The sequence below is a fragment of the Leucoraja erinacea genome, chromosome 9, assembly GCF_028641065.1.
Source record: "Leucoraja erinacea ecotype New England chromosome 9, Leri_hhj_1, whole genome shotgun sequence".
NCBI classification, from domain to species: Eukaryota; Metazoa; Chordata; class Chondrichthyes; order Rajiformes; family Rajidae; genus Leucoraja; species Leucoraja erinaceus.
The window spans coordinates 65,240,578-65,259,145 of record NC_073385.1 but is presented as its reverse complement, the minus strand read 5'-3'; the positions used below and the strand labels follow the sequence as shown (position 1 = coordinate 65,259,145).

Genomic DNA, 18,568 nt, shown 5'->3' with positions numbered 1-18,568 from the left:
CACAGATATATTCTTTTCAGTTACATTATAATAGTAGGAATGTTATCAGATTAATGGAGTAGTAAACACTGCCCAGTCCATCATCGGCTCTGACCTCCCCACCATCGAGGGGATCTATCGCAGTCGCTGCCTCAAAAAGGCTGGCAGCATCATCAAGGACCCACACCATCCTGGCCACACACTCATCTCCCCGCTGCCTTCATGTAGAAGGTACAGGAGACTGAAATCTGCAACATCCAGGTTCAGGAATAGCTACTTCCCCACAGCCATCAGGCTATTAAACTCAACTCAAACAAAACTCTGAACTTTAATAGCCTATTGCATTTTATCTGTTTATTTATGTGTGTGCATATATATTCAATGGTATATGGTCACACTGATCTGTTCTGTATTTATTTATGCCACGATACTCTGTTGTGCTGAAGCAAAGCAAGAATTTCATTGTCCTATCTGGGACACATGACAATAAACTTTCTTGAATCTCTTGACTCTTGAGAATGTAACACAGGTAGCCGATGCCTCTGACCCACAGAGTGTTCCTAGCATTTTTGGCTACATTTCTGGACTCTGTTTCATCATCCTTTTTGACAGAGGGAAAAACCTTAGATTGACAAAGAAATTCAGCTGCCGTTCATAATGTAACATTTACACATTGGAAGGTGAGGGAGTGAAAGGAAAGCCGTACGTTTTGTTGGCGTAGTTGTTGCTCTGGTTGAGTTTAGAGGCTCGGTCCTGTATCCCCTGAATCCTCTGGTCTGTCCACTTCAGCACATTCTCAAAGTCTTCATGCCTCTTCACTAGGCTGCTTACGGAGCCCACAGAGTCCTGTGAAAATAATTCAGACCATTACAGCTCTCAAGGCGCGGGGCTCTTACCTTCAACACCTCATTCGACTTGCGGCAACAAGTGGGAGCTCAGAAAGTTTGGGGGTTCGAATCTCACCCAGAGAGTTGAACTCATTAACGTGAGACTCCATCTGAGAGTAAGTGAAGCCTTGTTTATTGTCCCAAAGGTGGCACAGTTGAAAGTAACATCTTCGAGCCGTTAAACCAATCCTTCACCCACTCTCGTGTATGATATTGAAGAAAGGCAAGGAGTTATGGCCAACCATAATCCCTCTATCAATATTATTATCTGATTATTAACGGATTACTTAGGTAGACAAAAATGCTGCAGAAACTCAGAGGGTGAGGCAGCATCTATGGAGACACGAGAAGGAATAGGTGACATTTCAGGTCGAGACCATCCCGAAACATTGCCTATTCCTTCTCTTCTCTCCATAGATGCTACCTCACCCGCTGAGTTTCTCCAGCATTTTTGCATACCTTCGATTCTTCCAGCAACTGCAGTTCCTCCTTCAACATTAGCGGACCACTTGGTCATTTTAATTTGCTGATTGAGTGTTTTTTGCTGTGCCCACAATGCCCACTAAACTTCCATCATTGCAGTAATGGTTGTATTTAGTTAGATGTATAACACTTTGGGAAGATGATGCAGTAGAAACTGCAAAAAACTTCAGGAAACATATCAAGGACTTGAATTACCGAGCCAGAGCTTTTTTGGTAGGAAATGCGTAAAACCATGCTTCTCCAGACTTTGTTCAGCGTGCCACATGACATGGGTGTGTCGAGATTCCTGTCCAGCCTGCTAGCAAGGCTACATGCACCTTTGGTTGGTTAACAAGTGCCCATTTAGGAGCTGGGCAGACAAAAATGCTGGAGAAACTGAACGGGTGAGGCAGCAACTATGGAGCAAAGGAATAGGTGACTTTTCGGGTCGAGACCCTTCTTCAGACTGAAGGACTTTAGGAGCTGGTGTGACTAAGCCTGATCACATTAACAATGAGGCCCATAGCTTCAGTGACCTGGGTTCAATCTTTATATCTAATACTCCTTATACAAGTTGAACATCTGGAGTATTGTGCACTACATCTGGAGTATTGTGTACAGTTTTAGTCTCCTAATTTAAGGAAGGACATCCTTGTGATTGAGGCAGTGCAGCGTAGGTTCACGAGATTGATCCCTGGGATATCGGGACTGTCATATGAGGAAAGATTGAAAAGTCTAGGCTTGTATTCACTGGAGTTACGAAGGATGAGGGGGGGGGGGGATCTGATAGAAACATATAAAATTATAAAAGGACTGGACAAGCTAGATGCAGGAAAAATGTTCCCAATGTTGGACGAGTCCAGAACCAGGGGCCACAGTCTTAGAATAAAGGGGAGGCCATTTAAGACTGAGGTGAGAAAAAGCTTTTTCACCCAGAGAGTTGTGAATTTGTGGAATTCCCTGCCACAGAGGGCAGTGGAGGCCAAATCACTGGATGGATTTAAGAGAGAGCTAGATAGAGCTCTAGGGGCTAGTGGAATCATGGGATATGGGGAGAAGGCAGGCACGGGTTATTGATTGGGGATGATCAGCCATGATCGCAATGAATGGCGGTGCTGGCTCGAAGGGCCGAATGGCCTCCTCCTGCATCTATTTTCTATGTTTCTATGACTCTAATAGTAATGGCGTTCGTCAAAGGATTTTGGTGAGCCTTTGTGCACGTCCTCTGGGGGCAAGTATATCTTTAGGGCGAGCTGGTGAAATGACCAGTAAAGGCGCAGCTGTAGCTATAGCCAATGGACAGCTCCTGCACTCAAAACCATTTTACCTTCCTTTCTTGCCTCTAGTCACTGGTGCACAGGTCACCCAAATCTCTTTGAGGACCAGCGATCCCCGTATACCAACACCACCCCACACACACCACATGGGACAATTCACATTAATACCAAGCCAATTAACTGACAATCCTGCACGCCTTTGGAGGAAACCGGAGCACCTGGAGAAAACCCACGCAGGTGACGGGGAGAACATACAAACTCCGTACAGACAGTCCCCGTAGTCAGGATTGAACCCGGGTCTCTGGCGCTGTAAGGCAGCAACTCTACCAGGTGCTCCACCCATTATCTTGTTACCAAACATGGGGAGAAGGCAGGCACGGGTTATTGATTGGGGACGATCAGCCATGATCATATTGAGTGGCGGTACTTGTTCGAAGGGCTGATTGGCCTCCTCCAGCACCTATTTTCTATGTTTCTATGTTTCTAACTGATTTTCCGGCATCCTCTGTTCCAGAGCCTTTCTGGATTATCCGTTTTCTGGACCAACAATGGGTCGATAATGACACACCTCCTGAGTCTCTAAAGCACCATGGAGTGCCAGAAACCATAATAAAACAAATATAAAATGCAAACTGAATGTGACTGGAATGACCTGCCGACCCATCCCCATCTCACACCGTCTCCCCGGCCATTTAGACACCTGGATTCTGACCCCACTCCTGACTCACAAGGTGAGCCAGAGAGCCCTTCTTCACCCACTAAAAGAACACACAGTGCTGGAGTAATTGAGTGGGTCAGGATCTCTGGAGAACACGGATCGGTGACATCAGGAACCTTCCTCGGGCTGATTCAGTCGAATGAGTTACTCCAGCACTTTGTGTCATTTCACATTAAAACCACTGGTCTGCACCAACGAGCCCTTCTTCACTGGTCGACACGGCTGTTGTTGCGGCTCACGTGGTATCCCCTGGGGACAACGCTTTCTTCAGGCCGCTGCCCCCTCCTCCCCTTCCACCCCCTCCCCACACCCACTGCCGCCTCCTCCTTAGAAGCGGCAGCAGGTGAGAGGGGAGGGAGCCCCATGGTGACTGAGCGTGCTGTGTCAGTGGGAGCACACTGAAGAAATCGCTGTCACCAGGGGCTACAACGTGAGCAGCAATAACAGCCGCGTGAACGGGGGAAAGAAAGGCTCGCTGGTGCAGACCAGCAGCATCCGCGCCTAGTTTGAAGGTGAAAAGTGCTGGAGTAACTCAACAGTCTGAGGACCGGTCCCAACGTCACCTATCCATGTTCTCCAGAGATCCTGACCCACTGATTGACACCGGCACTGTGTGTCCTGTCGGTGGGTGAAGAAAGGCTCGCTGGGCACCTTGCGAGTCGGGAGTGGCGTTAGAAACTCTGGGGAGAAACAGCCAGGAAGACGGTGTGAGATGGGGATGGGTCGGCAGGTCCGTCCATTATATCTGGCATCTGTGATAAGGGGGTCCATTAAAACGAGGGTTTACTATATTGGTCTTGGTGAAACAGTTAAGGGCCTGTCCCACTGTACGAGGTAAATCATGGTAAATCTCCCGAGTTTTCCCCTGATCCAAACTCGGAGAATGTCCGTAGCGGGTCCGTAGGAGTTCGTGGATGTCTCGTAGCGGCTCGTACGAGTAACGTTAGGTGCTCGGGAAATCCGGTAAGCTCGTGATGTTTTTTTCAACGCTGTGAAAAATGTCCACAAGTAAAAAAATACACGTGATGAAAAAAATTGTTACATTTTACTAATACGAGCCGCTACGAGACATCCACGAACTCCTACGGACCCGCTACGGACATTCTCCGAGTTCGAAACAGGGGAAAACTCGGGAGAACTCTTGAATTACCTTGTACAGTGGGACAGGCCCTTAAGGAGAGAAGATTGAGAGCACAGTTGACTCTTTCATGATGGAGGGACACAACCAGAAAGAGCGATGGCTGTTCACAATGGAATCTGTGGCTGCTCAGGGAATTTCAACTGAGCTCTCGTAACTTTGGCCAGGTTATAGGGGTGGGCGGACCATCAGTAGCCGTAAAATCGGTGTTCAACGTGTGTGTAGAGGGTTTGCATTTTCTCCCTGTAACCGTTTCCCCTGGACGGTCCTGGTTACACCCACATCTCAAAGACGTGCTGCGAGGTTAAATGGCTGGTAGACACAAAATGCTGGACTAACTCAGCGGGTGAGGCAGCTTCTCTGGAGAGACAGAATGGGCGACGTTTCGGGTCGAGACACTTATTCAGACTGATGTCAGGGGAGGGGGCGGGACAAAGATAGAATGTAGGCGGAGACAGTGAGACTAGTGGGAGAACTGAGAAGGGGAAGGGGATGGAGAGAGAAAGCAAGGGGTATCTGAAGTTAGAGAAGTCCATGTTCATACCGCTGGGGTGTAAACTACCCCAAGCGAAATATGAGGCGCTGTTCCTTCAATTTACGCTGGGCCTCACTCTGACAATGGAGGAGGCCCAGGACAGAAAGGTCAGATTGGGAATGGGAGGGGGAGTTGAAGTGCTGAGCCACCGGGATATCGGGTAGGTTAAGACGGACTGAGCGGAGGTGTTCAGCGAAACGATCGCGGAGCCTGCACTTGGCTAATTGGCTACTATAAATTGTTTCCAGTGCTGAGAGGAGGGATGGCAGGAATATGGGGCGAAAGTTAGTTGATGGGCATGCTTGGGAGAATAGGTATGATGTTCTCAGAGGAAGAATGATCGATGGGCCGATCTTCAGACATTTCACTGGTTCATCCTCCCTTACTTGTGATGTATCTGGTTGGACAGCAACCGTGTGGGAATGCTGGCAGCCTTTAGCAGGAAGAAAATCATAAGTGATAGGAGCAGAATGAGGCCATTCGGCCCATCAAGTCTACTCCGCCATTCAATCATGGCTGATCTATCTCTCCCCCTATCCCCATTCTCCTGCCTTCTCCCCATGACTTCTGACACCTGTACTAATCAAGAATCTATCTATCTCTGCCTAAAATATCCACTGACTTGGCCTCCACAGCCTTCTGTGGCAAAGAATTCCACAGATTCACCACCCTCTAACTAAAGAAATTCCTCCTCATCTTCTTAAAAGAATGTCCTTTAATTCTGAGGCTATGACCTCTAGTCCAAGACTCTCCCACTAGTGGAAACATCCTCTCCACATCCACTCTATCCAAGCCTTTCAATATCCGGCAAGTTTCAATGAGTTCCCCCCTCACTCTTCTAGACTCCAGCGAGTACAGGCCCAGTGCCATCAAACGCTCATCATATGTTAACCCACTCATTCCTGGGATCATTCTTGTAAATCTCCTCTGGACCCTCTCCAGACCCAGCACATCCTTCCTCAGATATGGTGCCCAAAATTGTTCACAATATTCCAAATGCGGCCTGACCAGCGCCTTATAGAGCCTCAACATTACAACTCTGTTTTTGTATACAAGTCGTCTTGAATTAAATGCTAGAATTGTGTTTGTTTTCTTTATTACTGATTCAACTTGCAGATTAACTTATTAAGAATCGTGCACCAGCACTCCCAAGTCCCTTTGCACCTCCGATTTCTGGATTATCTCCTCATTTAAAAAATAGTCTACACCTTTATTCCTACTACCAAAATGCATGACTCCACACTTTGCTACACTACATTCCATCTGACACTGCTATGTCCACTCTCCCAACATGTCTAAGTCCTTCTGCAGAGTCCCTGCTTTCTCTACACTAACTGTTCCTCCACCTATTTTCCTATCATCCGTAAACTTGGCCACAGTTTCAAATCATTACCGTACAAAATGTCATTCCTTATTGTAAACAATGCAGATATTCTTGAAGCAAATGCTTACAGCCTACTCAAGGTGAAGCACTATGTTGGATTCATTCAGCCCACAGAATGTGCAGGTAGTAAGCTTGATTATAAGAATAATGGATGCAAAGCGAGAGACATTACCCCAAGATCACCGATCTTCAGGAAGGCATCGTGACTGGACAGAGTTGCCTCGATGCGATCTGCCTCGTGGTTAAACTGCTGCAGCGCAAGTCCTTCCTCCAATTCGGCGTTGCGTTCCTTCCATGCGTCATCCAGCTCCACCTGTAGACCCATCATTTTCTGCAGTAATCGGGAAACGTCGCCGGAGGGGGTCCTCTTTACCACTTGATTCCCCAAGTCATTCAGCTTCTGGAAGCTATTGCAGGTAAAAGGTACACAATAGACCGTTAGGACAAAAAATACCCATCCCGAACATGACGCCAAACTAAACTAGTCTCATCTGACTGAACACGATTCATATCCTTCCATTCCCCTGCCTATCCATGTGTCTGTCTGAAAGCCTCCTAAAGGGCCTGTCCCACTTTCACGAGGTCATTCACAAATTCTCCCAAGTTTTCCCCTTGATTCAAACTCGCAGAGTGTTTGTAACGAGACCGTAGGAGTTCGTAGATATATCGTAGCGGCTCGTTATGCCAGCCGTAGGTACTCGTGGCATCAGGTAAGTCTGGACGTTTTTTTCCAGCCCGGTAAAAAATGTCCATGAGTAAAAAAATGGTCGGGGTGAAAGAAATTGCAACTTTTTACTCGTAAGGAGGGCATCAAAATAGTGGTGGGAATTCGTAGACAGACTCGTAGGAGTTCGTGAACATGGTCGTGGAAGGTCATAGGAGTTCGTAGATTACCACGATCTTGGTTTTTTTTTTAGGTCCTTTAAACTCGGCAGAGGTTTTGAATTAAGTTGTGAAAGTGGGACAGGCTCTTAAGTGCCACTATTGATCTGGCTCCACCACCACCCTTGGCAGCACACTCCAGACACCCACCACACTCTGTGTAAAAAAAACGCCCCTTCTTTTGGTTATGTCCTCGTTCTAAACATTCACTGTTCACAACTCCACCTATTTTGGTTTCATTTGAAAACGTGAACCAACTTATCTAATTTACATCCAGACGCAAGAAGCTACAGTTTAGTTTAGAGACACAGCACGGAAACTGGGTCCAGCAATCCCCGCACATTAACACTATCCTACATACTCAATTTTTGGGACCATTTTTAAATTTACCAAGCCAATTAACCTACAAACCTGCATGTCTTTGGAGTGTGGGAGGAAACCGAAGATCTCGGAGAAAACCAACGCAAGTCAAGGGGAGAACGTACAAACTCCGTACAGACGGCACCCGTAGTCGGGATCGAACCCGGGTCTCCGGCGCTGCATTCGCTGTAAGGCAGTAACTCTACCGCTGTGCCACCGTGGCCGCCCTTAGTTTAGTTTAGAGATAGAGCAAGATAAATTGGCTCTTCAGCCCACCTGGTCCACACCTGTTCATACTAGTTCTATGTTATCCCACTTTCACATCCACTCCCTATACACTAAAACCAATGAATCTATTAACCTGCCCGTCTTGGGGATATGGGAGGAAACCGGGGCACCCAGAGAAAACCAACATGGTCACAGGGAGAACGTGCAAACTCCACACAGGTAACATCTAAGGAGGAAATGGACAGTGACGTTCAAGTCTGGACCCTTCTTCAATTTAAAACTCTCAATATTATTTTCATTTCACTGTTCATATACATAAACGACTTGGACATACCTGTCAAACACATAGTGCTCGAGGAACTCAACAGGCACATAACATTTGTGGAGGAAATCAAAATCCTCCAGCACTATAGAAACATAGGTGCAGGAGTCGGCCATTCGCCCTTCGTGCCTGCACCACCATTCAATATGATCATGGCTGATCATCCAACTCAGTATCCTGTAACTGCCTTCTCTCCATACCCCCTGATCCCTTTAGCCACAAGGGCCACATCTAACTCCCTATTAAATATAGCCAATGAACTGGCCTCAACTACCTTCTGTGGCAGATAATTCCAGAGATTCACCACTCTCTGTGTAAAAAATGATTTTCTCATCTCGGTCCTAAAAGATTTCTCCCTTATTCTTAAACTGTGACCCCTTGTTCTGGACTTCCCCAACATCGGGAATAATCTTCCTGCACCTAGCCTGTCCAACCCCTTAAGAATTTTGTGTGTATGAATACATGTGTTTTACATGTATGTCCAAGTTGTCTATATATATGAGCGGTGAAATGAAAATAATATTGAGAGGTTTAAAAACTGATCTATGGAAGTCAGAAAGCAAAGAGGTGATGATGTCTAGATATTGGTGTGTTTGTACACAGTTGTGAGAGAACAAGGGAACCCTCCCAGGGATTCATTTGAACAATTAAGTCTTGGGAGAGGAAAAGCACACGAGTAGATAAGATGAGTCAGGGACGGAGCTGAGCGATATTATGGAAGTGAAAATAGGCAGTACTAGTCCTCACAATGCGATATATATAAAAGTAAGAGAGCAGGGTGAAATATGACCCTGGCACAGTGCCCTAGTTAACAGAGTCACTGCCTCACAGTGCCAGAGACAATCCTGTCATTGGGTGCTGTCTGTGTGGAGTTTGCACATTCTCCCTATGATCTTGTGGTTTCCTCCAGGAGCTCCAGTTCCCTCCCATATAAAAAACGATAGGTTAATGGCTAAAGATTAAAAACACTGTTGTTTACTATAGCTTGTCCATAACCCGACATGCAGGTAATCTTAACCGTCTAATTTTAACCCTTTTATGTGCTTTTTAAAATCGTTTTATTGTTTCATTGACGTTGTTTTATTATTCATACATTTGTCGTATTGCTTGTTTTGCAATTTTTAATTTTTAATTATTGACTATTTTATTTTTTCTTTCCTGTAAAGCACCTTGAATTGCTGTTTGCACGAATGGTGCTATACAAATAAACTTGCCTTGCCTTGCCTTGCCTTAATTGGCCTTTGCAAATTGGCCCATGTGTGTCCGTAAGTGGAAACATTTGACGAATTAAAGAAAATATGGGGGAAAATCAAACAATCGGGTGTGCAGAGGTATTTGATAGTCAGCGTATTAGTGTGCATAGGTATTTGATAGTCAGCGTAGAATTGGTGGACTGGAGGTTTTGTTATTGTGTGGTATCTATCGATGAAACTATGACTCTACAAGCAAGGTTGCAAACAGTCTGATTCAGTTTCAATTAGTGCCCAGGAAATGGGATGAAGGTTTGTAGCCTGGAAACAGACCATTGAAAGGGGGGGGGGGGGGGGGCAAGACACTAATCATTTTATTCTTTCCAATTGAGGGATGGCCAAAGTTTCGACAAATACTTCTGGAGCTCGAGGGAGTTGGTAGCGAGGTAAGACAAGACGTCATTAATGTGTATTGATGCGGTCAACATAAGAAATAGAAATAAGGAATGAGACATAGAAGAAGGAGCAGGCCATTCAGCCCTCTTCCTTAAGGGGCTATCCCACTTGGGCGACCTAATTGGCGAGTTTAGAAGAGTTTAGGAGCGTTTGAACTGTGTGGAAGACCTCCTTCGACTCTGTTGAAGACCAGCTTCCACTAGCTACGACTCACTTCAGAAAAATTGGACACCGAATAGTGGAGAGAGAAGACGACCTCCTTCGATCTCCTTCGACCTCCCGTCGACTATGATGAAGACTATCTACGACTACCTTCGACTACCCTCGATTACCAACGACTAACATGCTTCAACTAAACCTACGAATAAAAAAAGTATCGATTTTTTCCATGGGGACCTTTTTATACTCACGGGCATTTTTCTACATGTTGAAAAATACGCCGTGACCTAGCTGAGGCCTCGAGTACACGGGGACTACTCTCGAGCATGAAGGAGAGTTACAAAGACCTCCTACGACCTTGTGTCGACCATGCTGCGAGTATGAGTCGAGGGCAAACTCGCCAGAACTCGCGGATAAGGTCGCCCAAGTAGGACAGCCCCTTAATCTGTCAATTAATAAGATCATGGGTGATTTTTATCTCAGAACAACTTTCCTCATATTAGCCTCATATTCCTTATTTTTTATAATATCCAAAAATCACTCCATTTCTGACGAGTACACACAGAAACTCAACCTCCTCTATTTTTTTAACTACTCTCTGAAGAAATTACTTTTCATTTCACTCCATAATGGTTAAGCCATCATTTTGAGACTATGGTCCCTGGTTTGGACAGCCGGCCAAATGAAACATCTTTCCCTGAATCTACCGTCAAGCAAGGCAAGAATTTTGTGTGTTTCAATGAGTTGTGGATACAGACCAGTCCATCATGCAAACCAGCTTCCCCCAACATCGACTCCAACTCCACTTCACGCTGCATCGGGCGAGCACCCAACACGATCGAGGACCACTTATCATTCCCTCTTCTCCTCCCACCCGCTAGACAAAAGCCTGAAAGCCAGATTCGGAAAGAGCTTCTTCCCTGATGTTATCTGACTACTGAATGGACCTCCCATAAACCAAGGACATGGCCCTGACCTCACAACCTTCCTCATTGTGGCTCTTGACTACGGAGGGCTCGGCCACGGGTGAACAACAGAGGACAACAGAGGAGGAGGACTGAACTTTGGTGCCTTCCCTCACAGTGGGAAACTTTGATTCCGCTGTGCGGGGATGTTTATGTTAAAGACTATCATATTCTGTGTTCTTTATTTTATTCGTATGGGTGTACGGTGACCCCAAATTTCACTGTACAATTGGTGCATGTGACAATAAATGTCTCTTGTCTTGTCTTGTCTTGAACTTTTTATATTCCCCACATTCTCTGTAACTGTAGCACTCTGCACTCTGGTAAATGCACATGTCTCCTGCCTGGCATTGTCGGATCTCCTGACACTCACCCATTATTAAGCTATTTATTTGTATATTATTACTGCACCATTTCCGTGAAATGCCACCAATGTTTTATATAACCAATATATCGACCCTTCACTGACGGTATATAATGAGCTGGTTTGACTTTCAGTTCTTACCATTTCCCCTCCAGATATTTGCCAACCTGTGTAATAGCCTAAGCATGTATAGAAACCACCCAGAGAGTATATTTCTCAAGGTAGACACAAAAAGCTGGAGTAACTCAGCGGGACAGGCAGCATCTATGGAGAGAAGGAATGGGTGATGTTTCTTCAGACTCTGAAGAAGGGTCTTGACCCGAAACGTCACCCATTCCTTCTCTCCAGATATGCTGCCTCTCCCGCTGAGTTTACCCCAGCTTTTTGTTACTCCAGCTTTTTGCGTCTATCTTCGGTTTAAACCAGCCTCTGCAGCTCCTTCTTTCCGACGCAAGTCTATTTCTCAACCTGTTTTTGTGCGAGTTGATCTCCAGCAGCAGGTCAGCATGTTCCTTCAGTAGGTTTTCGGCAGAGTCCACGTCAAATCCCATCTCTTTGCTCTTCATCTTCTCCTTCATGGCGCTGGCCCACAGTAGTAGCTCTTTGCTCTCCTGATTGTAGCGCTGCAGATCGTGGCTGTCTCTCAGAAGCTGCTTCTTCCTCGAGGCCTCCGCCTTCACACTCTGCAGCAGCGCCTCCAACTCTTGCACCTGCAGCATGATTGCAGCACTCTCTGCCGGGCTGGCATCCTGGATCCTGCAATGGCAAACATCACAACAAACTGACGGCTGAAGCTGAGAACAATATACGTAGCACTGGGGGTAAACCAAATGATTTCCACCATTTAAGTTCAAAAGAGATCAATAGTCAAGTGTCAGCCTGGATGGATGGACATACAGGATTGTTTCTCAACTCCCAACCTCCCAACACCCTAAACTATTTTCACCATCATTAACCAATGCTTAAAGGACTCAACACTTCTATGGAAAAGCCGACTCCAGCAGCATTCACGAAGCTCAGGACCATCATGGACAAATTATCAATCCACCTGCTCATATTTCGCTTACAACCCAGCAGTATGAATATTGTAGCAGCCATTTAGCTTAACTCAGTATGTTATAATTATAACCAAAATGTTATAACTATAACTACATTTTATCTGGCTGTAATTATGTGGGTGGGGTTTATTACGTAGTCGGAAGCGTGTTTGCGGCTGGGATTCTCGCGCAGACGCTAGTGGTTTTTAGTTTTAGTTTGAAGAAAGTGCATGGGAGAGAGGTCACAGCTTTTGACCATGCACCAGTTCCATCATGCACCAGTTTGACCATGCACCAGTTTGACCATGCACGTGTTTGACCATGCACCAATTTGACCATGCACCAGTTCTATCATGCACCAGTTTGACCATGCACCAGTTCCATCATGCACCACTTTGACCATGCACGTGTTTGACCATGCACCAGTTTGACCATGCACCAATTTGACCATGCACCAGTTTGACCATGCACCAGTGTGACCATGCACCCATGCACCAGTTTGACCATGCACCAGTTTACCCTGCACCAGTTTGACCATGCATGCGTTTGACCATGCACCAGTTTGACCATGCACGTGTTTGACCATGCACCAGTTTGACCATGCACCAGTTTGACCATGCACCAGTTTGACTACGTACCAGTTCCACCATGCACCAGTTTGACCATGCACCAGTTTGACCATGCACCAGTTTGACCATGCACCAGTTCCACCATGCACCAGTTTGCCCATGCACGCGTTTGACCATGCACCAGTTTGACCATGCACCAGTGTGACCATGCACCAGTTTGACCATGCACCAGTGTGACCATGCACCAGTTTGACCATGCACCAGTTTGACCATGCACCAGTTTGACCATGCACCAGTTTGACCATGCACCAGTTTGACCATGCACCAGTTTGACCATGCACCAGTTTGACCATGCACCAGTTTGCCCATGCACCAGTTTGACCATGCACCAGTTTGACCATGCACCAGTTTGCCCATGCACGCGTTTGACCATGCACCAGTTTGACCATGCACCAGTGTGACCATGCACCAGTGTGACCATGCACCAGTGTGACCATGCACCAGTGTGACTACGAGTAAGATCAAAATGTACTTAAACAAGAAGAAGTTTGGATGAATATCTTACTGTTTTTACTACGACAATAAAGAAACTAATAATGAAGAGACTGTGTTTTGAAGATTTATCTTTTGACGGCATTGAATGCCTCGTGGAGAGTTAGTGGATGCGGATCGATTCCTATCTCCTTACCCCTGTCTTCAATCATAGTGGCTAGAGAAAAGAATCCTTGAACAATATAATCATCTGCCACTACAAATATTGACTTCTCATACTTCAAGCCAGCCTTGCTTTCCCTTTCTCTCCACCCCTCCCCCATCCTAGTTCTCAGACCAGTCTGACTGTCCTCCAGATTAAATGTTATCTCTGTATGTCTCGTTGTCACCTTTCCCTCAGCTAACAATGATCTATTCAGCATTTTCTTCGACCTTCGTCCCCTTTGATCTCTCATTTTCACACCTTACCCTTCCATATCTCTGTGTGCCCAGAAACGTCACCCATTCCTTCTCTCCAGAAATGCTGCCTGTACCGCTGAGTGACTCCAGCATTCTGTGTCTATCTTCTGTCTAGACATTAATTGCCTCCACCAGGGGGCCACCATGACTGCAGCGCATCATCTACAAAGTACAACTGGCCATGTCTTTCACTGCACCTCTTAAGCTGACAGTCTCTAAAACATATTGGATTAGAATACCATCTGAAAATTCCTGTAATTGAATACCAGATGGATTAGTTGAAATAATTGCATTGTAAACTGGTCTACATTCAGCCTCCTTTGAGAGTGCTTAGAAATATAGAAAATAGGTACAAGAGGAGGCCATTTGGCCCTTCGAGCCAGCACCGCCATTCATAGAAATTAGCGATCATGGCTGATCGTCTCCAATCAAAAACCCGTGTCTGCCTTCTCCACATGTTCCTTGATTCCACTAGCCCCTAGAGCTCTATCTAACTCTCTCTTAAATCCATTTGGCCTCCACTGCCCTCTGTGGCAGGAAATTCCACAAATTCATAACTCTCTGAGTGAAAACGTTTTTTCTCACCTCAGTCTTAAATGGCCTCCCCTTTATTCTATGACTGTGGCCCCTGGTTCTTGACTCACCCAACATTGGGAACATTTTTCCTGCATCTAGCTTGTCCAGTCCTTTTATAATTGTATATGTTTCTGTAAGATATTCCCTCATCCTTCTAAACTCCAGTGAATACAAGCCTAGTCTTTTCAATCTTTCCTCATATGACAGTCCCGCCATCCCAGGGATCAACCTCGTGAACCTACGCTGCACTGCCTCAATCACAAGGACGTCCTTCCTCAAATTAGGAGACCAAAACTGTACACAATACTCCAGAATGTGGTCTCACCAGAGCCCTATACAACTGCAGAAGAACCTCTCTACTCCTATACTGAAATCCTCGTTGGAATCTTCGCTTGTCGGAAACATTCAGAGGAAGCTTTCAGGTGCACCCAGCCCGAGTGTAGAAAGGAGAAAAATATAGTAACTTTATTTCCCTCAAACTGACACAATGCCTTTTCTGAGCCGAAGCAGTGTGCCCTTCAACAGAAATATTCACGTTAGATGCAAAACTAAACATGACGGAAGAAAATATTCAGCCACAGAGCCAAAGATTACGTACAAATGAGCCATTTGGATGAGGTATGCTATTGTGCCCTCCAGTGACTGGATCTCACGGTTGGATGTGAGCTGCTTGCGCCTTGCCTCATCCACTGCCTTCAAACTGCTGCTTGGATCAGGAATGGACAGCAGAGCGAGCTTGTCCTGCAGCAAAGCTGTCGTATCCTGACACTTCTGCAGGAAGGACTGGACGTCCGCCGTGCCCATCAGTTCCTTCCCTTTCTCCTCCTTCAAAGCCAACATTGTATCCCACCTGTAAGTACATCACAAGGAGTTTGAAACAGTTCATTTAAGCGTTGTCATTAAGTAATTGTTTAAATAAGCCAGTATTAGTTAAATAGTGCATGAAATCAATAAAGATTATTTTTTAAATGAACGGAAGATTTTTTTCGAAGTGTTTTCATGCCGTCATTTAGCAACAAATATGATGTTAGGTTGGACACGCCACTGAGAATAAAGAGGGATCCAGCATGGGGGAGGCGTCAAGAACAAACAGGAACCAGTGGGGACCAAATGGGACACTTTGTAACTTTGTCGCGCCCTTTATGTGGGAACTCTTTGCATACCTTGTGTGTGAAAACAAAGAATCGCAGTGTGACATGTCACATTTGTTTGTTTCATTCATTCATTAATTCATGTAATGTTGTAGCAGGCAGATTTGTGCGCAGCAAGCAACAACAACAGACAAGAGAGAGTCAAGAGTGTTTTATTGTCATGTGTCCCTGATAGAACAAGGACATTCTTACTTGCAGCAGCACAACAGAATATGTAAAGAAATATGTAACAAACGGCAATATTAAAAACGATCAGATAATCTTCAATGATTTTGCTTATTGAGGGATAAACATTAGCCCAAGGTGCTGGGGAGAACCCTATTTGGTGAATGGTGTCATAGCAATTTTTATATTAAGCTGAGAGAACTCAACTGAGTTTTACTCTTATGTCTAAGTGTTAAAATATCACCACCGTGGCGTAACACTCCCTCCCTCACTGCTGGCCTGGGACACATCCTATATTTTGTATCAAACACATGTACTGAAAGCTCCCCCTCTGTGCTAAAGCATACGATTTTCACCTGGTCTCGAACATTTAAAGTTTCCCACTTGACATGATGTACAGCGGACATGAGATCACACTCCTGACCTCCCACACAATGCACGAAGGAACTGAAGATGCTGGTTTAAACCAAAGATAGGCACAAAAAACTGGAGTAACTCAGCGGGACAGATAGCATCTCTGGAGAAAAGGAATAGGTGACGCTTCAAGTCGAGACCGTCGAGTCGAGACCGTCTTCAGTCGAGGAAAGGTCTCGACCCGAAACGTCACCTATTCCTTTTCTCCATAGATGCTGTCTGACTCTCTGGGTTACTCCAGCTATTTGTGCCTATTTCCCACACAACCAGTCGGGTTACCTTTTATGAATCATCTGCTGCTTTTCCAGGATTTCCCGATCCTTGCTGTGTCCGCTTTCGATGAAATTACCCACGAGTCGGTCGATTTCATCCAGCCTGCCTTTCCCAGCAACCAACTCGGTCAGGAAATTCTGAAATCAAAATGCCTTTTGTTGGTGGTAATAACTTTGCTACAACTATTCATCCCAGGAGAATATTGTACGTGGTGAAAGTGAGATTAGCAGGTGGGAGTGGGATGGGTGCAGAGGTCATAGAGTGTCTGTATAGAGAATGATTTAAGGGCCTGTCCCACTTGCCCAATGTTTTCAGCGACTGCCGGCACCCGTCATAGTCGTAGCCAGTCACCGAAAATTTTCAACATGTTGAAAACCCAGGGGGGACCAGAAAAAGGTACGACTCTTTGCACCGACTACTCACTACCATACAAACTCTTGACGCCTGTATGGTCGTGAGGAGTCGGTCCAAAGAGTCGTACCTTGTTCTGGTCGCCGCTGGATTCTCAACATGTTGAACATGTTCGGTGACCGGCTGCGACCTATGACGGGTGCAGGCAGTCACCGAAAAAGTTGCGTAAGTGGGACAGGCCCACGAAGCATTACATTACCATAATGATGCACTACCTAAAAGGGTGTTACAAGATGCAAGATACATTTATTTGTCACATGTAACAATTGGTGTAGTGAAATGTGCGGTTACCAGATGAGTGGCTCAAAGCAGCCTTCTATCTCAGAAGACAATCAGATTGTAGAAGAAATCCTTGGACCTCTCTCGGAGAGAGCAGAGGAATTGGGATTTTCAACTGGATTTAAATTTCTGGCGACCTGCTGCGACTATGACGGGTGCCGGCAGTCGCTGACAAAAATCGTGTAAGTGGGACAGGCCCTTTAGAGTGATGCAAAGAGAGGGGTAAGCAATGCCATTAGATAACTGCCATAGAGCCACCTAGACGGTGATGAGAAGTTGGGGAAAGCCGCAGGAAACATCGGGCTGGATGGGGTACGCCGCGCGCAGCCACATACCTCGTATTTCCTCTGCGTGGCTTCCATGTTGTTTACGTTGGGCACAAAGGTTTGGAAACCATTCTCCACGTCATTCATCCAGGAGATGAAGTCATTGCAGGTGTTATGGAAGTGGTAGAGTTGGATCATTTCTTGCAGGGCTTTCCTTCTGGCCTAGAGTTGAGCAGACCACAGCAAGCAGGAGAAAAGATTCAGTTAAGAAGAATATATATTATGTTCAGGGGAGAAGAAGGAATGATTGGCGTGTACATGGTCCTCGATTGCATTGGTAGCTCTCCAGAGGCAGCGGAAATGTACTGTAGATAGAGCCAATGTGGGGGAAGCTGGCTTGCGTGACGGACTGGGTTACATCCGCCATTTCTTGTGGTCTTGAGCAGCGCTGTTGCCAAACCAAGCAGGTAACCCTTGCTTTCGCTCTCTCTCCCACCCTGGTTCTCTGGCTAGTTTCACTGTCCTCCTGATTAATTTTAGATTGTATGCCTAATTTTAGATTGTATGCAGTCTGAAGAAGAGTCTCGACCCGAAACGTCACCCATTCCTTCTATCTGGAGATGCTGCCTGTCCCGTGGAGTTACTCCAGCATTGTGTGTCTAACTTGTATAAAGATCTATCCTGGACCCAGCTCATTGATGCAACCATGAAGAAAGCTCATCAATGCCTTTACTTCCTCAAAGGTTTGAGGAGATTTGGCACGTGGATAAATATTCTATTGAATTTTGATAGGTGTACTGTCAACTAAGTTACAGAGAAAGGTTGAACAAGTTAGGGCTTTATTCTTTGGAGCGCAGAAGGTTAAGGGGGGGACTTGATAGAGGTTTTTTAAATGATGAGAGGGATAGACAGAGTTGACGTGGAAAAGCTTTTCCCACTGAGAGTAGGGAAGATTCAAACAAGGGGACATGACATGAGAATTAAGGGACTGAAGTTTAGGGGTAACATGAGGGGGAACTTCTTTACTCAGAGACTGGTAGCTGTGTGGAATGAGCTTCCAGTGAAGGTGGTGGAGGCAGGTTCGTTTTTATCATTTAAAAATAAATTGGATAGTTATATGGATGGGAAGGGAATGGAGGGTTAAGGTCTGAGTGCAGGTATATGGGACAA

At 45.8% G+C, this 18,568-nt stretch overlaps 1 protein-coding gene across 1 annotated transcript in view; it reads right to left on the bottom strand.

Annotated features, from left to right (window-relative positions):
- sptbn5 (spectrin, beta, non-erythrocytic 5) overlaps window positions 1–18,568 on the bottom strand; it is a 217,314-nt gene that overhangs the window by 126,717 nt on the left and 72,029 nt on the right. Inside the window, exons 15-20 of the mRNA XM_055641059.1 lie at window positions 17,468–17,620; window positions 16,449–16,579; window positions 15,038–15,289; window positions 11,775–12,062; window positions 6,553–6,787; window positions 686–825 (exon numbers count right to left, since the gene is read on the bottom strand). Of these exons, the coding sequence (XP_055497034.1) occupies window positions 686–825; window positions 6,553–6,787; window positions 11,775–12,062; window positions 15,038–15,289; window positions 16,449–16,579; window positions 17,468–17,620 (1,199 nt within the window). The remainder of the gene's footprint in view (window positions 1–685; window positions 826–6,552; window positions 6,788–11,774; window positions 12,063–15,037; window positions 15,290–16,448; window positions 16,580–17,467; window positions 17,621–18,568) is intronic.